Source organism: Pristiophorus japonicus, chromosome 13 (assembly GCF_044704955.1).
Source record: "Pristiophorus japonicus isolate sPriJap1 chromosome 13, sPriJap1.hap1, whole genome shotgun sequence".
Classification (NCBI taxonomy): Eukaryota; Metazoa; Chordata; class Chondrichthyes; family Pristiophoridae; genus Pristiophorus; species Pristiophorus japonicus.
Window position 1 is genome coordinate 124,212,401 of NC_091989.1, and position 20,870 is coordinate 124,233,270.

At 43.9% G+C, this 20,870-nt stretch overlaps 1 protein-coding gene across 2 annotated transcripts in view; it reads right to left on the reverse strand.

Annotated features, from left to right (window-relative positions):
* The window catches only part of slc12a4 (solute carrier family 12 member 4), a 160,473-nt gene that overhangs the window by 22,256 nt on the left and 117,347 nt on the right, over positions 1 to 20,870 (reverse strand). For both annotated transcript variants that reach the window (XM_070897987.1, XM_070897986.1), the window contains 5 exons: positions 17,183 to 17,357; positions 15,895 to 16,013; positions 5,925 to 6,023; positions 5,380 to 5,499; positions 471 to 575 (listed from right to left, as the gene is read on the reverse strand). In XM_070897987.1, the coding sequence (XP_070754088.1) occupies positions 471 to 575; positions 5,380 to 5,499; positions 5,925 to 6,023; positions 15,895 to 16,013; positions 17,183 to 17,357 (618 nt within the window). The remainder of the gene's footprint in view (positions 1 to 470; positions 576 to 5,379; positions 5,500 to 5,924; positions 6,024 to 15,894; positions 16,014 to 17,182; positions 17,358 to 20,870) is intronic.

A 20,870-nucleotide genomic window follows, 5' to 3' on the forward strand; every position in this document is an offset into this window, starting at 1 on the left:
AACTGCGTGCAGATGCAGTACTTATAATATATTCCACATTTATATTTTTTTTAAACTGGTATGTCTTTTAAAGATGTATCTAAATGTAAATAAGTAAGAATCTGGCAAAATATAAAAAGACCATTGGATCACTTACTAAAATATTCATAGTCTTAAATAGTTGGCTAAAATGACCATACATTTGTCTTATTTTTTCTAAACAATTATGAGACATACAAAATGGTCAGAGCTATGGATTTACACCAGATATAGCAGAATACTTGCAACATAGAGAATGGTGTGAAATATGCCAGAGCTCAAGATTTAACAGATTGGGTTTATGAACCATATATAAGCAAGGATTTGTATCAGGTTTAAAATAAAATCAGCCATGTTTATATAATGCTCTTATAAATAAAGATGTTATGAAGCTAGACTGTATAACTCCGAGGTTGCACACTGCAAGCTCTAAGTTGACTGCATTATTTTACCTCCAGTTCTTAGTGTGAGGCGGACCTTCTTCCAATCTCAATAAAGCATAACGAGCTGCACTTAAGGACAGGCCTCGAATACCATCACCCCATTCTTTCTCTGCACTGTAGAAAGACATAATTAAGCCGGTGCGTCATACTATTCAACATTATTGAAATACCCAAGATAGTATTGAACTGGCATTGACATCATTCTTGAGCTTTAACATTTAAACACATAAAAATATAAACATATGCAATGAAACTGAACCAACTCCCAAGATACACAAGTAACACAACATCCACCATCAGCACAGCTTGAATCCAGCTGAGGTTATAGCACAAAGTGCTCTCTGTTTGCTGGCCTTAGAGGGACTGACCTATCAAGAAAGACTGGATCAACTGGGCTTGTATTCACTGGAGTTCAGAAGAATGAGAGGGGACCTCATAGAAACATATAAAATTCTGACGGGGTTAGACAGGTTAGATGCAGGAAGAATGTTCCCAATGTTGGGGAAGTCCAGAACCAGGGGTCACAGTCTAAGGATAAGGGGTAAGCCATTTAGGACCGAGATGCGGAGGAACTTCTTCACCCAGAGAGTGGTGAACCTGTGGAATTCTCTACCACAGAAAGTTGTTGAGGCCAATTCACTAAATATATTCAAAAAGGAGTTAGATGAGGTCCTTACTGCTAGGGGGATCAAGGGGTATGGCGAGAAAGCAGGAATGGGGTACTGAAGTTGAATGTTCAGCCATGAACTCATTGAATGGCGGTGCAGGCTAGAAGGGCCGAATGGCCTACTCCTGCACCTATTTTCTATGTTTTTATGTTTCTATGTTAAGTAGCTTGAGCAGTCTCAAACTTGTTCCAAGTGAGTATAAAAGCAATAAACTGGTAATCTCATGCAGACAACTCATATGATAACAAAAAGAAATGTCACGCTTGTGAACTTAAACTTTACACGGTCGGTTTTCCAAGAGGAATTGATTATTGCTGCCAGGAAACTGGCCTGATGCTCAAAGGGCAGGACTTGAACATTTTTTTTAACCTGCTGGACCACATCTTCAGGCCCACTTTAACTGCAGCAAGAGACACCAGCAAAATCTCTCTTTCTCCCCTTGAGATGGGCACCCCATTGGCACCATAAATGGTGCAGGCATCTTATTGTAGTATGTAAATATCCCTAATCCTGGGATACGAGACAGGCTCAAGGGCACATCAGTGGGGCAGGTGGAAGTTCTGCCCAACCCCAGATCTGCCCCCAAAATGCCTCATCAGAATTTCAGCTGTTCTCCGTTGACCTTTATTTTTTTTTTAAATGAATTTCCTCCTCCTCCCCTCTCCAACAACACCAGAATCTCCTGCTGTCAAGAGGGCAGCACAATATAAGTTCCACACTACTCTACAGAGCAACATTTCTGATGATGATAATCTGCTAACGGGCTTCGATCTGTGAGGAAGAGAATGAACAGGATAGGAGAGTTGGGATTTTAATCTGCTCCCTGGAAAATCTTGCACTGGAATCTGATGATCTGCTGCTACTTACCTTCACATTCTATTCAGGATCTACTGATCTGGAGCAGCTGATCTGCCCTCACACATCAGCCTCATTCGCTACAATGGTGACAAATGGCACAAGTTAGACCGTTATGCTTACCTCTTCTGCAGTGGTGAATTTACACCACAATTTGCTGGAAAAATAATTAGAATATGCCACAGTGAGCACAGAAGTGGATCGGGAGTGATGCGGCCAATACATAGTTAAGAATTCATTTTGATTAGGTAGAAATTTCCACAGAAATCAACAATGTATTTGTTTAGTTATTTATATGCAGCAGCAAATTACGAAAGTATACAGAGATAAATGTTGACTTAATGGGCCCAAGTTTCGGGTGGAGTTGCTCCTATTTTTTTTTGAGCAACTAGTTTAGTTTGGAGTATCTTAGAAATCGCAATTCTCGGCATTTAGTTTGCTCCAGTTCTAGTGAGTTAGTTTAGTTTAGTTTTATTTAAGTTTTTTTTTCAAAAGGGGGCGTTACCAGCCACTTACGCCTGTTTTGCAAGTTTGGGCATCGAAAAGTTACTCCAAACTAACTTGGAGCAGAGTGTCGACTTTTGTACGCTCAAAAAAACCTTGCATAAACTTTAGAATTAGGCGCAGATAGCCAGAGATGGGGGGGGGGGTGGTGAAGGGAAATTAGAGGATTTTCCAAAGCATTAAACACTTCACTTTTAAAAATAAAGAACTATCATCAATAATAAATGATAAATAAATCAATAAAATGAAAAATTATAAAAAATAATCATTCAATAAATTAAAAATAAAAGTTTCTACCTCACCTACCCGTTCAGGAGCACCGGGAGCCCAGTCAGGGCTAGGGGCTGCATGCTGCAGGCTGGAAATTGGCACTCTGCCCACTCCAGGAGCCCATTCGGCCAAGGCTAGGGACTGCGTGCTGCAGGCTGGAAATTGGTACTCTGCCCGCTTCAGGAGCCCATTCGGCCAGGGCTCGGGTCGGGGTGGTTCGGGCCCCTCCCACACAGCTAGCAGCACACGCACACAGAATCTGGGTGCCAGGAGCTACTGCGCACGCACGCAGCTGCCAGCACTCTTTTTGGCCCAGGGCTGTTACTCTGCCGCCCTGCTGTTGTGCTGCATTGCGCTGACTACTGAACAGACCTGCTGCACTCAGAGAATCGCGAGGTAAGTTTTTGACGCGCTTTTCATTACACAAAATAGGCAGGCCTCTCGGAGGTGCGCCGTTCTAGCGGATATCGGAAACTTGGGCCCATAATTGCCACAAAGATCGTTCTTCTGTAACTCACTGTTTCACAAGGTTCTGGCTAGGAGATGCGGATCTCAAGAAGAGTGCTTTACTTCACCCATGCTTGACATCAGAAAGCGATTGCAAAAGCAGTGCAGAAAACAGTCACCCAAAGATAGAATTGCACGGTGTTTCAAGGATTACTGTATTTTTTACGATTACAGTATTTAGCAGTCCGAGAAGGAAGTATAAATAACATTCTTATTTGCATTACGTTAAACTTCCAGACATGTTGACTCTGCTTTGATCAAGAAAATGTAGAATTGAAATATCAACTGTATTATAATGCCCAGTAGAAATGCTGCCTCTTTTAAACACATTCCGTTATGACTCCTGTATACTCAGCCCACCAGTGCCATTCTGCGATGATGTAAGCGGCAGCAGTGATCGTTGTGGCTTTACTTCAGCAAACCTGACCTTGCCATCAATTTTAACGGGGATTGCGTTTTACCGTATAAATTTTGGAGTCGGAATTATAATTAGATGATCAAATCTTTCAGCAAAGAAAGGGGGAGCAAAGCAAAAGTATTACAAAATTACAGCATGGTGTTAGCAATGGCCTGAGTCACTCATGCCACAATTCCTTGAAAACAGTAACACAGCATGTGCTGTAGGTGCGTCATTATTATGGCGTAAATTCTGGCCTAACATTTTAAGGATAAAACAACAACTTTACTTATATAGAACCTTTAATGTAGAACCTTTAAGGCGCTTTACTGGAGTGTTTTAAGACAAAAAAAAAATTGACACCGAGCCATATAAGAAATTACGGCAGATGAGAGGTTGGTTTTAAGGAGCGTCTTTAAGGAGGAAAGAGAGGTAGAGAGACAGAGAGGTTTAGGGAGAGAACTCTAGAGCTTAGAGCCCAGGCAGCTGAAGGCATGGCTACTGATGGTTGAGCAGTTATAATCAGCGATGCTCAAGAGGGCATAATTTGAGTAGCGCAGATATCTCAGGGGGTTGTGAGGCTGAAAGAGATTACAGAGATAGGGAGGGGCGAGGCCATGGAGGGATTTGTAAACAAGGATGAGAATTTTGAAATTGAAGCTTTGTTTAACCAGGAGCCAATGTAGGTCAACAAGCACAGGGTTGATGGGCAAACGGGACTTGGTGCGAGTTTGGACACGGGCAGCCTAGTTTTGGATGATCTCAAGTTTACGTAAGGTACAATGTGGGAGGCCAGCCAGGCGTGCGTTGTAGTAGTCAAATCTAGAGGTAACAAAGGCATGGATGAGAGTTTCAGCATCAGATGAGCTGAGGCAGAGGCGGAGACGGTCACTATTACGGAGGTGGAAATAGGCGGTTTTGGTTATGCCGTGGATATGTGGCCAGAAGCTAATTTCAGGGTCAAATATGACACCTAGTTTACGAACAGTCTGGTTCAGCCTCAGACAGAAGTTGGGGAGAGGGATGGAGTCGGTGGCTAAGGAATGCAGGGGACCAAAGACAATGGCTTCGGTCTTCCCAATATTTAATTGGAGAAAATTTCTGCTCATCCAGTACTGGATGTCGGACAAGCAGTCTGACAATTTAGAGACCATGGAGGGGTCGAGAGAAGTCAATTTAACTACTTTAATTCTCATCCTTGTTTACAAATCACTCCATGGCCTTGCCCCTCCCTATCTCTGTAATCTTTTTCAGCCTCACAACCCTACACGATGTCTGTGCTCCTTAAACTCTGGCCTCTGAACATCCCTCATTATAACTGTTCAACCATCGGTGGCTGTGCCTTCGGCTGTTTGTGCCCCAAGCTCTGGATCTCCCTCCCTAAACCTCGCTTTCCTCCTTTAAGACGTCCCTTAAAACCTACCTCTTTAAACAAGCTTTTGGTCATCTGCCTTAATTTCTTTGTTTGTGGCTCAGATGTCAAATGTATTTGTTTTGTCTTGTAACACTGTTGTGAAGCACTTTGGGACGTTTTACTACATTAAAAGCGCTATATAAATAAAAGTTATTATTAAATTATTACTTTGGTCTTTAAAGTTATGAGTTTCTTTATAACTCTGTAATGATTTAAAAATAAGACCAAAGAAATGAAACTTGAGGATTTAAAAAAAAAAATCAGGCATCATGTTGACAAACCTGTAAACCTTTTAGTACTCACCCTTGGTATTCAATATATTTGTAGATCATTCCTGCAATAACCATAGCCACAAGAGCATAATACCACGAAGAAATGAACATTAGTGCAAGGCACATGCTCATTCCTAAAAATGACAAAGCCCTATAAGAAAAAAAAACAGCAAATTAAAATACACCTTTATACAATTTTGCATTTTACGAGACCCAGAGTTAACAGTTGATCACAAGCATGGAGAATTCATGATCTGATGTGAATTTTAAAATTACTTCCATTAAACATACACGTTGCTGTGATCAACTGACAATAAAAATCAAAACTATTCATGTCCGTGTGCACTCATACCCAACTGCATATAACTGTCTAGATTCCTCTCTATATTTATCAGAATAGTATACAAGCTCAAATACCACAAATCATTCTCGTATGTAAACCCTGCAGTTCACAATTTAAAAATAATCCAGATTGAAGGGAAAAAGAAGCTAATACAATGTTCACCTGGTTTCTCATTTCTTAATTTAAGCAGGTAGAGTACAAGATAGATTTAACGCCTTTATATCTGTTCTTACCAATGGTAGTATTTAAACCTTGGGCGCCAGTTGGGAGTTCGTAGAAGCGTCTGTACTGCACAGGCCAGGTTAACAAACAAATAGCACATTAAGAAAAACCTGAAAAATATGAATGGAAGCATTACTTGTATAATTCTAAAATCAAGCTAGATACTATGGGCTCAATTGCCTTCCTCACTGCTGTAAACTCCTATGGTTCTGTTTTTCCTATATAACAGTAAACAATTTTACAAACAGTAACTGGAATAATGTGATCTGTGAATGTCGTTCACTTCGGAGTTGCTCACACTGTACCACACAAAATAAATTAATAATTTAAAGTTACTTTCCCATTTGAATATGTATTATTTATTCTTTAATTTGATTTTTTCCCCTGCATTTCATTCCATTTTATTATTCCACTTTCACTTTCTTCACATTCATTTTTCTATAAATTCAAAAGTTCAAATTTCATTTTTCAGTACCTTTTTATTTGTTCAAAGTACAAACAATTAAGTAACAAAGTGGAACACCTTCCAAAAAATTTCAAAGCACCAGGAACAAATAGAACTATAGAAGGATATACCAAAAAATACAGATGACGCCGTTGCCCGAGGAACAGAACCCAGGCACAATAGGACGTCAGGAAAGTACCTTAAGCTCAGCAAGTCCAGAGACCTACAAAAAAGCCAAACATTAGGTGAAAAAGACTAAGATAAAGGGATCAATTTTCCCGAGTTATCTGCGCCGTTTTTTTGGCGTAAATTAAAATATCCAAGTTTCTGCGCCAGCGTAACTCAGTAATGATTTTTTTAGGTTAGGATTTTTTTGCCTCATTGTAACCTGATGTCTGCGCCAGTTTTTCACATTTAAGCAAGTTTGGCCAACTTATATTTTTCCTAGAGCGGTGTATGTGACCACTCCCCAAAAACCTTCTGGGCACTTAAGAAAAAGCAGCGCACATTAAAATATCGGCACAGAAAGACGCCATTGTTTTTATGCAAAGTTTTGGAGGGAGTCAAGAAGACAAAGAATATGCATCATGAAGCTTAATTTTTTCAAAGTCAAAAGGGAGAAAATGGAAGTCTAATGCAATTCTTTAATTTTTGATTTATTTCAAAGTACCACCCCATCACCGATCGTCTCCTCACCGGGCTCGAGGGTCGGAGCGTCACCTGGCATAATCGTTCCCTTACCCGGACACAGGGGCTCAGTTTCAAAAGAAACCCGGGGGATGGTGGGGTGGAAGCCAAACTGAAGGGATGAAAACCCTTATACATACAGCAGCCTCAAAAGAAGCCCGAGGGGGGGAGGGGCAGTGGATGGTGAGCCCGTGTTCGGAGGAGGGAGCAATTCTACCGGCCGACCCTTGAACCCGGTGAGGAGACATAGAAATATAGAAAATAAGTGCAGTAGACCATTCGGCCCTTCGAGCCTGCACCACCATTCAATACGATCATGGCTGATCATCCACTTCAGTACCTCATTTCTCTCCATACCTCTTGATCCCTTTAGCCGTAAGGGCCACATCTAACTCCTTTTGAATATATCTAACGAACTGGCCTCAACAACTTTCTGTGGTAGAGAATTCCACATGTTCACAACTCCCTGAGTGAAGAAGTTTCACCTCATCTCGGTTCTAAATGGCTTATCTCTTATCCTTAGACTGTGACCCCTGGTTCTGGACTTCCCCAACATCGGGAACATTCTTCCTGCATCTAACCTGTCCAATCCCGTCAGAATTTTCCTCTCATTCTTCTAAATTCCATTGAATATAAACCTAGTCGATCCAGTCTTTCTTCATATGTCAGTCCTGTCATCCCGGGAATCAGTCTGGTGAACTCCCTCAATAACAAGAATGTCCTTCCTCAGATTAGGAGACCAAAACTGTACACAATATTCAAGGTGTGACATCACCAAGGCCCTGTACAACTATAGTAAGACCTCCCTGCTCCTATACTCAAATCCTCTTGCTACGAGACATTCAGTTGATGGTGGGGTGGTACTTTGAAAAAAATCAAAAATTAAAGAATTGTATTAGACCGTTGCCCCAAATGTTTTCATTGAATGCCGAGCTTCCCGTTTGAAGCAAGCCTATTGCGCATGCACAGGCCAGGGTGTGGTCCATACTAAGGCGCTGACCTTGGGGAGAGAGAGAGAGGAAGGAAGGTTTAAGTCCTTTGTCCTGCCTGCCGTTTTGAGCTTCTTGCAAAGCTACAATTTAATTATGGGGGCAATGTTAACAATACCATACCTCATGCAAGCCTTCTGCATGATGGTGCTGCGGAGGAAACGATCGATTAGACACCATCACATGAGGAACCTCAGAGCACTTAGGATGATGGGCAGGAGACTTACCCACATTGGGTATATCGAGACAGGCATTCATGTGAGTGATGCAGACTGTGTGAGAAGGCTGCGTTTCCCGCAAAGAAGTTGTAACCGAGATCTGTGAGTTAGTAACAGCAGACTTACACCCTAAAAGCATCAGGAGGACTGCCTAGTCAGTTGAAGTAAAGGTTACAACTGCACTTTCATTTTATGCATTTGGATCATTCCAGGCCTCAACTGGGGATGTGTGCGCCATTTCTCAACATGCAACAAATATCTGCATTTGGCAGGTGACTGCTGCACGATATGCCCGGAGGAATGACTACATCAAGTTTCCCATGACCACGCAGGCAATGCGTGACAGGACTGTGGGCTTCTCCAGGATTGCTGCCTTCCCAAAGGTACAAGGCTGCATTAATTGCACCCACATTGCCTTGCGAGCACCTTTGGAGGATTCAGAGATGTTCAAGAACAAAAAAGGCTTCCACTCCGTGCATGTGCAGTTCGTTTGTGATGACATGCATCGCATCATGTCAGTTGATGTGAGATACCCTGGGAGCACCCATGATGCATTCATCCTACGCAAGAGTGCTATATCTGCAATGTTTCAGCAGCACCACCTGGCTCATGACGCCCCTACGCGTAAGCCGGATGGAAGCTGACCGGGAATACATGTCGCACATTGCGACGCGCAGCATAAGAGAGAGCACTATTGGCATCTTGAAGTAGCGTTTCCGATGCTTGGACCATTCTGGAGGCTACTTGCAGTACTCCCCTGAGATTGTCAGTCAGTTCACTGTTGTGTGCTGCATGCTGCATAACTTAGCCATCATGAGCCAGCAGCAGCTGGCAGTAGAAGACTTACCTGAGGAAAGAGTGGCTGATGATGAGGAGGAACATGCAGATGATGAAGAGGAAGAAGAGGAAGCCATGCAACTACCTAGCCCCAGAGTACGACGTCGGAGGAGGGCAAGCCGTCGTGTCCCTTTAACGATTGTTTAAGCCTTGGGTCAGCAGCTCATCCATGAACACTTTGCTGCCTGAAGGCTCAGCGGCAACTATTCCAAATGGACCATGTTTACTGTTTGGACCTGTTCCATAATGTTGTGTTGTGTTAATGGAAATGATTCTTCTTTACTTCAAAAAGTTGTGTTAATAATGGAACAAATAAAGGAAATGATTCAGTTATAATTTTAAAAATATTGTATTCAAAAGTTCAACTTTAATGAACTTTAATTAAAATATTCTTGTATCAAACTTTAAAGTTTTCAGTTAAGATCACTTACAAACTTCTAAACTTGTAAATTTACATTACTTACAAGAAACTTTTTACGTGAGAACAGTTACAACAGTAACAATAATAACAGCAGCAAAGAACGGCTGCATCCATCTCTCCTCCACCTTATTCTAAGACCGCCCGCTGCGCTTGGTCTTGGTGACTTCACCCCTGCCCGCAGGCGGTGGCGCAGCATTTCTCGGGTTGGTACCAAGCTTATTCTTTCGAGCATCGCGGGTAATGTGCACTTCTTGATGGGGGTGTGGGCAGGCGATAATGTGGAAGGCCCAGCTTGGGCCTCTTCAGAGACTGGTCTGGGGATTGGAGTGGGAGTGGCAGTTGAATCGGTCAATGGCCACAGGGTCTGGGCATGTTCCCTTATTGCAGCAGCTAACTCCGACATTTCCTCCCTCATGTGCCCGGACAGTGTTCCTATTTCTCGTGAGAGTGTTGTTACTTCTCCTGATAGTCCCGATACCCCATCACCCACCCCACTGATGGTGCCCAGGAGTGATCGCGTAAGGTCAATGCTCTCTGCACTCATTGCCATCATCTGAACCACATCTGTTAGATCCTGCACCTCAGGTGAGCGCAGTCGAGCTCTCCTTCCCCTCCTCATGCTGGGTGTCCCTCGCTGCATCCCACTGAGACCTGCAGCATCGGACGGTGGGGCCATGGGTGTGCCTCGCTGCATCCCACTAGAATCCCCAGCCTCGGACTGTGAGAAACCATGGAATGTCCCACCAACACTCGTACCACTCAGGAAAGGGGCTAGCACCTTAATGGGCGGCACCTGCACTTCCTCCAGAGTGAGTACAAGAGTGGGGGCTTCATCCTCCCCCTCCTCCCCATGCTCGGTCTGGAAGGTGGGTTTGGAAGATGTTCTCCTCTTCAGGCTCATCCGTGTCTGAATCATCTTCTGCATCGGCTTCAGCCTTGTCAGGGTTGGCCTCAGGTTCTGCAAAATATAACAGAACAGACAAATGGTTAGCAGCAGAGGAGGGGGCAGGGTGGCATGAGTACTCACACAGCGCAGGCAGCAGGCTCATTTGAAGGATCACGATGCATGATAGCACATTGCATCAACCAAAGCGTAGCTGATGGAGGCATCCCCATGAACCAAAGCATGGCTAGCCCGCGCAGTACTTAACATTTAGCAAAGCCAGACTGTGGAATTTGCAGGACTTACCCTCTCCCTCGAGTGTGGGCCCAGCTTGTGCAGTGGTGGTTATTTTTCTCCAGGCAGGACCCATCAAAGCAGCGACCCTGTCTTCCAAGTGTGTCAGTGGCTGCAGATTTGCCGGCTTCCTTCTGTTCGAGTTCTTTCTCTTGTGTTGTGTGCCACCTTCCTCTGCAAAGATGAAAATATAACTTTTTTTTTTTTTAAAGAGAGGGTGCCTTTCTGCTGGGTGGAACATACAGATGGTCACATTTACAATTGCAATTCCAGTGAATAAATGAAAATATTGCTTACACTAACTACTTGACCAAGGTCCTGCCACTTCTTTTTGCACTGGCCTCCAGACCTTGGGGTAGTCACCATTGCACAGTAATCTTCTGCAAGTTGGTTCCAGCGTTTCTTCATTTCTTTTGGAGAAACTTTTATGTGACCTCTGCTGGTGTCCAGCTCGTGCCATCTAGCCTCAATTACAGTAACTAGTGCCTCCACTTCGTCCTGTGAGAAATTCTTGGTCCTTGAGCTGCGTTGCATATGGCAGCTGATTTTTCCACGGAGAATTAAAGTTCTCACACACAGAACTGGCTCTTTAAAAATGGCCAAAACAGACCGGGAGGTGTACTGGGCATGTGCGCCCATAGCAGTCATGTCAAAACATCATTTATTTTGCGCGTGCACAGGAGGAGGGGGTGGGGGGGCATCCTTTTTTCGGTGCAGACATTACACTCCACCCCTCGAAGCTAAAGGACAGGCTGCGTGGCGCCAATTTTAAAAATTAGAACGGGGAAACTTGCACGTTTTTTTTTTTTAAAAGAGTAGTCAGGGCCCAAAAAAAGTGTGTAACTCTTGAAATACGTAAATAAAAACACCATTGGGGAAAATTGAGCCCAAAGAGATGGGGGCAGCAGGAGTAACAAGGATAAATTGGCCATTGTAAGAAGAAAGTGCAGTCCCCTGTGAATTGTAATGCAAAAACTGAAGTCTCAGTCAGGGGCAAAATCTAATTTTTCTCTCTTGCACTTTCTTGTCTCATGCTCTTTGCCCTTGAAGGTTTTTGCCATCCATTCATGTTAACCTTGAGGGGTGGAACAAAAAAGCCAGAGTCACCGTCACAGATAACTTCAGTGTAGTTACTGACTCAATGGCTGGAATTTTCCAGGGGTTCAGCAGGCAGAATTGGTGACGGGTCGGGTGGGAAATGTAATTTTTTTTTTAACGTTGTGACCCCACTGTTAAGCTGCCGCAATGTGCCTTTCCCAATGCCATGCGTGTGATCTCCAATCCAACCCACAGAGGCAACGACCCAATTAAACCAATTAGTAGGTTGTTGACAGACCCTTAATAATGCTTTTAGCCTTACTTTTAACGTTAACTGCTTGCTCGGGGACCACGTCTGTGAACCTGAGGCGGGAGTTGAATGGCACTGCTCCAGCTGATTACTTGACAGCTTCAAATGTACAGTAAAAGCTCCCACCTGACAGATCATCACTTTCCTCAGCCACAAGCCATTTCTCAGTCCATTTCCAGCACAGATTCTGCAGGCTTTCCACTCTCACATCATTCAAAAAGTTCTCTCACCATTGACAGAAGGCTTCTGTCATCTCTACTTCACCTGCTATCTATTCCAGCACATGGGTGCCTTTTATATGGTCTCACCTTAGTCCTCAGAATCCAACCAAGATCAGCCATAACACCAGCAGCACCAGGCACACCAGCAGCACCAACACCACCAACCTTTTCCGCAATCACCTGATGCTGCACAGGACAGAGGGCATCAGCACCCGACCACATTGCTGCTCAGGAGGCCAGGGATGGCCTCACCATGGCCATAAGAACATAAGAAATAGGAGCAGAAGTAGGCCATTTGGCTCCTCGAGCCTGCTCCGCCATTTAATAAGATCATGGCTGATCTGATCCTGGCCTCAACTCCACTTACCCGCCCACTCTCCATAACCCTCGACTCTCTTATCATTCAAAAATCTGTCTATCTCTACCTTAAATATATTCAATGATCCAGTCTTCACAGCTCCCTGGGATAGAGAATTCCAAAGATTCACAACCCTCAGAGAAGAAATTCCTCCTAATTTCTGTCTTAAATGGGCGATCCCTTATTCTGAAACTATGCCCCCTAGTTCTAGATTCCCCCCATGAGGGGAAACTCTTTCTGCATCTACCCTGTCCAGCCCCCTCAGAATCCTATACGTTTCAATAAGATCACCTCTCATTCTTCGAAACTCCAATGAGTATAGGCCCAAACTGCTCAAACTCTCTTCATATGACAACCCCTTCATCTCAGGAATCAACCTCGTGAACCTTCTCTGAACTACCTCCAATGCAAATATATTCTTCCTTAAATAAGGAGACCAAAACTGTACGCAGTACTCCAGGTGTGGTCTTACCAACGCCCTGTACAGTTGGAGCAGGATTTCCCTACTTTTATACCCCATTCCCCTTGCAATAGAGGCCAATATTCCATTTGCCTTCCTGATTACTTGCTGTACCTGCATGCTAACTTTTCGTGCTTCATGTACAAGAAGCCCCAGATCCCTCTGTACTGCAGCATTTTGTAATCTCTTCCCATTTAAATAGTAATTTGCTTTTTTATTTTTTCTACCAAAGTGGATAACCTCAGATTTTCCCATCTAATACTCCATCTGCCAAATTTTTGCCCTCTCGCTGAGCCTATCTATATCCCTTTGTAGATTCTTATGGCCTCCTCACAACTTGCTTTCCCACCTATCTTTGTATCATCAGCAAATTTGGCTACGTTACGCTCTGTACCTTCATCCAAGTCATTAATATAAAGTGTAACTAGTTGAGGCCCCAGCACTGATCCCTGTGGCACTCCACCAGTTACAGTTTGCCAACCTGAAAATGACCCATTTATCCCGACTCTGCCAATCCTCCATCTACGCTAATATATTACCACCAACCCCGTGAGCTCTTATCTTGTGCAATAACTTTTTATGTGGTACCTTATCGAATGCTTTCTGGAAATCCAAATACACCACATCTACTGGTTCCCCGTTTTTCACCCTGCTCATTACATCCTCAAAGACGTCCAGCAAGTTTGTCAAACATGATTTCCTTTTCATACAACCATGCTGACTCTGCTTGACTGCATTTTGATTTTCTAAATGTCCGGCTACTACTTCCTTAATGATGGACTCCAGCATTTTTCCAATGACAGATGTTAGGCTAACTGGTCTATAGTTTTCTGCTTTCTGTCTCCCTCCTTTCTTAAATAGGGGTGTTACATTTGAGATTTTCCAGTCTGCTGGGACCTCACCAGAATCTAGGGAATTTTAGTAGATTACAACCAATGCATCCACTATCTCTGCAGCCAATTATTTTAAGACCCTAGGATGCAGGCCATCAGGTCCAGGGGACTTGTCCACCTTTAGTCCCATTAGTTTGCCTAGTACTGTTTCTCTAGTGATAGTTTTAAGTCCACTCCCCCCCCCCCCCACCCCATCGCCCCCAGTAGCTCCTTGATTATCAGTTATTGGGATGTGTTTAGTGTCTTCTACCGTGAAGACCGATACAAAATATTTGTTCAAAGTTTCTGCCATTTCCCTGTTACCCATTATTAATTCCCTAACATCCCAACTTCCCGTATATCATAGGGGAAGCCAGAAAACCAATGTTACTCAGAGCAAATATAGACTTTTTGCTTCTTTTAATAAGGATTCAACATTTTAACACTGTAGCTATAGGGCTCCCTTTTCCCACTCCTCCACATTTTCTGCATCTCTTCACTTTTTCTTTATATATTTTTTCTCTCTCTACATTCTTTTCTGGATGTTTCTGCATTCTCTATTCTATAGTTTCATTTTGTAGCTTACTTTCAATACCGTACTCAGTTGGCTTTCCACAAGAAATGCCCAAGTCTTCAAAGAGGAAATCTCTCACAAAGAGGGAGCTGAAGTAAAGGAATCCAGAGCTTAGCAACATTTTAAAATTATTCCCCCAAACAAATTAAAAGCTACGAAACAATTTTGAAAATATGCAATTAAATTTGGTGTGATTCTGTAAATGAATTGATTGTGAAGAAAGCTGTGAGACCAAGAATACTAAAGCAATTACAGTTGTAAGATCAGTTAGTATCAGTAATAGTGACCAAGAAACTACCGGATCATTGTAAAAACCCATTTGGTTGACGAATTTCCTTTAGGGAAGGAAACCTGCTATCCTTACCCAGTCTGGCCTATATGTGACGCCTTGGATTCTGTTATTCATCTTGATTAAAAATGAACCTGATCATTTTAATTGTAAAAGTCTAATATCAAAAGCACATAACGGTTATGTTACTGGACTAGTAATATAGAAGCCTAGACTAATAATCCAGGAGACACGAGTTCAAATCCCACCACAGCAGCTGGGGGAATTTAAATTCAGTTAATTAAATAATTAATAATTAAATAAACCTAGAATTAAAAAGCTAGTATCAATAATAGTGACCAAGAAACTACCGGATCGTTGTAAAAACCAATTTGGTTGATGAACATCTTTTAGGGCAGAGAACCTGCCGTCCTTACCCGGTCTGGCCTATATGTGACTCCAGACCCCACAGCAATGTGGTTTACTCTTAACTGCCCTCTGAAATGGACTAGGAAGCCACTCAGTTGTACAAAACCACTATGACAAAGGACTGTAGTGGTTCAAGGCGGCGGCTCACCACCACCTTCTCAAGGGCATTTAAGGATGAGCAATAAATGCCGGCCTTGCCAGCGACGCCCACATCCCGTGAATGAATAATAAAAAAAGAAAACCGGGAGAGTTCCTCCTGTTGTTACCATTTATGAAGTTATTTTTCCAGTAGTAAGTGTTACATTTATCTAACAAATGTTGAGTATTGAATACTATGGCCAAAGTGACAGAGAACAAATGTAAAAAAGCAAATGTTAAATTCCCATCCTAGCAGTATGAAAATAATTCTATATGCAGTCTTTTATTAATTCACATAATTTTGTACATACTCTACCTAGTGGCCAATGTTAAGATTTTAGATATTTCTCAATTAAATTTGAAGTTGCTATTTTTTTCTACAAAAGAGACATCCAGAAAATAATGTAGAGGGGAAAGGGAAAGAAGATATTTAAAAAAAAGGAAAAAAGTGAAGAGATGCAGAAAACAGTGCAACTAAAGACTTTAAAACAGTGATTTGTTCAAAATGAAAATAAGTTTTTATAAGAAATTCCACTTACATTGAGAGAATGGGAGCTACCATGTCAAGAGAAGCTATCAAAATTCCAAGTTCAGCTATAATGGCTGTCAAAAGAAGAGCCCAGGTTGGCTCACCATTGTCTTTTCCATTGCCAAACACCTAGAATATTAAAGATATCAAGTTCTTAAAATTAAAAATCATAAACTTAAAGCCACATTATTAAGGGATATTAAGGGAATCAAGGCATATGGGGATAGTGCAGGAAAGTGGAGTTGAGGTAGAAGATCAGCCATGAACTTATTGAATGGTGGAGCAGGCTCGAGAGGCCGAATGACCTACTCCAGCTCCTATTTCTTATGTTCTTAATATTTCATATTCATTTTGTCATCGTATCAAAGAAACTCTGAACTCAAAAGGAAATTGACATTTTGGTGACAGATTTGTTACTAAAATAGTTGCTGTAAAGTGCTTTGAGAGATCCTGAGATGTGAAAATTACTAGATAAATGCATGTGTTTTCTTTACTTCAGCTATAATTTTATATGGTTTACCTTCTAGAGTGTTTAACTCAGATCATACATACAGGGTATAAAAAAAATCTACATTTGTGCTTTTGATGAAACCATAAAATTCTGATGTACCGTAAATAAACCAAAATGACATGAGGAGAAGAAAGACCAGAACATGACAAGGAAGTGAATTTAAGATAGCTTTCAAAAGAGTTTTCAGCTAGGAACGGTTATATATCAAGACCTAATCATTATTCTCAATTTATCAATATGGAGATATCTGCTTTGAGGCAAGATTATGACAGTGGTTTATGTCCACCATTATAATTAACTTCAAAGAAAATGAGTTCAAAAGTAGATTTGTTCACATGAACCGTAACTATGCTGCTCGGTAACCAATGCAGAAAAGGACAAGTAAAAGCATGATCTGAACCTAAACCATATTATATATGTTATAATTCAGCTAATATTATTTGTTACATGTAAAATAGTAAACCCAATTAACAATTTTGTACATTTTTTCTAACCCGAGTGCTGCTGGAGCTGCACTCATCCAGGCAAGTTGAGAATTCCATCACACTCCTGACTTGTGCCATGTAGATGGTGGAAAGGCTTTGGGGAGTCAGGAGGTGAGACACTTGCCACAGAATACCAAGCCTCTGACCTGCTCTTCGAAATGTTTTAATTATATAAAAAGATGAGATATATTTGAAAATTTCCATGAAGTTTGGAGCACAAACAAGTAAATTAATTTGGATGAACACCCGTAAGTTGCAGCAACGAGAATGTTTAATCAAAACAAGTATATCGTTGTACTAACCCGCAGGAAAGGAATGATGTTGTCTTTAGCTATTGCTTGCAACAACCGTGGAGCCCCAGTTAGGCTCTGCAAACCAGCTCCACATGTAGAGAAAAAGGAACCTATCACAATAACCCAGGGAGATGGCCAGGCCAGAGTTCCTACGACTAGATTATTATTCACTGCATCACCATACCTGGAGAGGAGAAGGAAAGCAAACCATCAATTTTATTATACACACATTATTATGTATTGTCCAGGTACATTAAATGTATAAGTACAATGGTGCGCCACAGAGGGCGCTATGGTGGGAGACCTGAAAGTACCTGCAAGACAGAGTATAAAAGGCTGCCCACCACACCTGAGAGGCACTCTGGAGTTACACAATAAAGGACTAAGGTCACAGCAGTTATACCAACACCAGACCGTGTGGAGTCAGTGATTTGGATGCTACATACACCACATTGGCAACGAGGACACAGACGAACTTCACGCAAGCATGGCTACTTTGGGCTCGCTAAAGGATTTTACGGTGGGCAATGATTGGGAGGCCTTTACGGAAAGGCTCGAGTACCACTTCACAGCAAACAACCTGACGGAGCACACGGACGCACTGAGAGAGAAGCGTAAGGCAATATTGCTTTCCAGTTGTGGCGATGAGGTTTACTGTCTCGTCAGGGAGTTGCTGGCACCCGTGAGCGCCAGGGACAAGTCATATGAGGAGCTGGTCGCACTCATTTGTGACCAGTTGAAACCGAAGGAGAGCATCCTCATGGCCAGATACAAATTCTACCATCACTGCAGACCCGAGGGCCAGGATGTTACCAAATATGCTGTGAACCTCAGGAGACTCGCGGCGCCGTGTGATTTTGGCGCACACCTTGACGAGGCGTTGCGGGACATTTTTGTTATGGGGATTGGCGATGAGGGCCTCCTTCACAAGCTGCTAGCCACAGAACTCACAGTCACCCTGACAAAAGCCATCACCATCAGCCGGGCATATATGACCTCGACTTGCAGCACCAAGCAAATGATCCACACAGTCTCGAACCTGGCAGGCACTGTCCACAGGATAGCAGCCACCACGGACAAAACTGCAGAACGTGGCTCTGTCTGGGGCAGAGAGCACGGACCTCGGCGTCCTGGAACTGAGAGTCTGCTGAGGAGGTCCAATCAAGCAGCACCATGCTGGCGCTGTGGAGGAAGCCATGGGGCTCACCGGTGCAGGTTTGCGGAGTACACGTGCAATACCTGCCACCTGAAAGGCCACCTTCAGCGTATGTGTAAAATAAATCTGACTCATCGTGTGGCTGAGGAGATGGTGGATGATCCACTGTTCAGTGAGGAGCAGGCAGAAGATGATGAGGTGTTGGGACTGTATACGTGTACCGACGATTCGCCCCCAGTTATAATGGAAGTAAAAATTGATGGAGTCCCACTGAGTATGGCAGTGGATACGGGATCGGGTCCGTCGTTGATGAGTCAGAGAACTTTCGATAAACTGTGGGTCAACCCAGCTGCACGACCCAAGCTGGTTCCGGTCACGGCAAAGCTGTGTACCTACACCAAGGAACTGATACCTGTTCTTGGCAGAGCTGATGTGCAGGTATCTCACGGGGGCGAGACGCACGGTTTACCTTTGTAGGTCATTGCAGGCGATGGGCCGCATCTTCTCGGCAGAAGATGGATGGGAAAGGTCTGTGGGAGCTGGGAAAACTTCATTCCTCCACAGACCGCTGTCCCCTGGGTTCCCAAAGAGCAGTGCCGACTGAGCTGGAGCTGCAGCCTAAATCCACACACAGGCGACAGCAGCCCAGAACTCCTGACCTCAAGCAATTCTGCAGCCTCAGCCTCCACAGACGAGCAGACCCTGGAAGAGCAAGTTTGCAGGTGCGGGCCGATTGCTGGGGTGCGGACTGGCGGGGCGCTGCGGGCGATGAGCGGGAGGTCCATCGATGGTCGGCGGATCTGGGGGACCCACGCAGAGGAAAAGTCGGGCGACAGTAGCGGCTGTGATGGTGGCGGCCATGGCGGCCGCAGGAGAGGCGGATACAGCGGCCGCAGGAGAGGGGCAAGTGCGGAGACAACGGTGGGAGCGGAGGCTGCGGCGGCGGCTGACATGACTTGGGAGAACGCGAGCCAGAGCGGCGGATGCGGCAGCAAGTATGGAGGGACTCACAGGGACTGTGACGGATCGAGTCCAGGGAGCCACTTCTGCCAAGGTGGGTTGCTCTGGGCCGTTTTTTTCCCTTCCTTTCTTCCTTGTCCCTTCTGTTCTTTCTTTGCCAGCGAGCTCAAGATGGTGGTGAGCCTCGTGGCAATGGAGCTCTGCAGACAAAGGCCAGCAGAGCACATAAAATGGTGGCGCCCAAGGGAAGCCTCGTGGGAACCACAAGATGGCGTCTTAAAAGGGAACTACATCCGGGAGTCTTAAAAGGGCCTTACATCGTTGGCAGTCCCCACAAAAAGACTTTTGTAAGGCAAGAACGAGTCTAAATGAGCTATGTGAATGTAGCATGACAGATTTATGATAAGAATTAATATTTCAATGCTGAATGGTCACTGTGTTTAAAAATATGGATATGAATTACGAAAAGAGTTAATACCACGAGGTTCAAGTAAAAGGGACTTGGATCCGTGACTAACATTACCAATGGGCAAATGTGATTTTCGATTTGGGGGATTCATGCAATGGTTCAGCGGCTGCTAAGGAGACTACTTCATGAGAACAGATGCAATGCACCAGTTGCGATACCCTGTCTCAGTGCAGCCCATTACCTTGGGCAAAAAGGGGCTGTGTACCACCACCGTACCTCACCCAGAGGAGCTGGGATGAAATAACTGTTCGGTGTAACTGCAACCTTTTGACATAATATCTGTACCACATATCATATGTGCCATACAAATGTACCGTCTATGTATACCTGCTTTCTGTTGGAGGTTATGCTCGTGTACCTTATCACCCATGTAAGGACTGCAAACACCACATGCTTGCACCGGGTCCTCCACATGGGGGAGAAGAGGGAAGTGGATGGTCATGGACTCACACTCACAAATCAACCAGGACGAACAAGGCCGAGGTTACCGGCAATGGCTTTTGGAGCTGGGGGGGGGGGGGGGGGGGTGGGGGAGTGAGATGTTATGCATTGTCCAAGTACATTAAATGTATAAGTACAATGGTGCACCACAGAGGGCGATGTGGTGGGAGACCTGAAAGTATCTGCAAGACAGAGTATAAAAGGCTGCCCACCACACCTGAGAGGCACTCTGGAGTTACACAATAAAGGACTAAGCTCACAGCAGTTATATCAACACCAGACCATGTGGAGTCAGTGATTTGGGTGCTACATACACCACATACATGAAACATGATCTCCTTCCAACAACAAAAAGAAAATAATCTCTCGGGAAACACGGCAGCTGAAAGGAAGAGCAAAGTGCTGAATCCATAAGACAAGTGCCTTTACAGCACTGCTTGTGGGCCCTGAGGAGCAGGAGTGCTTCTTCCAGGTCCAACAAGCTACCCAGTAAACCCCCCCCAGTAATCTGTCTGCTATTCCCAACCACCATTGCAGCCCCCCGCAATCGGGAACCCTCTCTCCCACCTCCCCTGTAATTGCGACTCCACCACTAGACCTACCTGATCTCCTTGGTTTCAGCCTTGTGAAGCAAGCCTGTGGGCGGGAGCCTGACAGAAATTTTTTTAAAG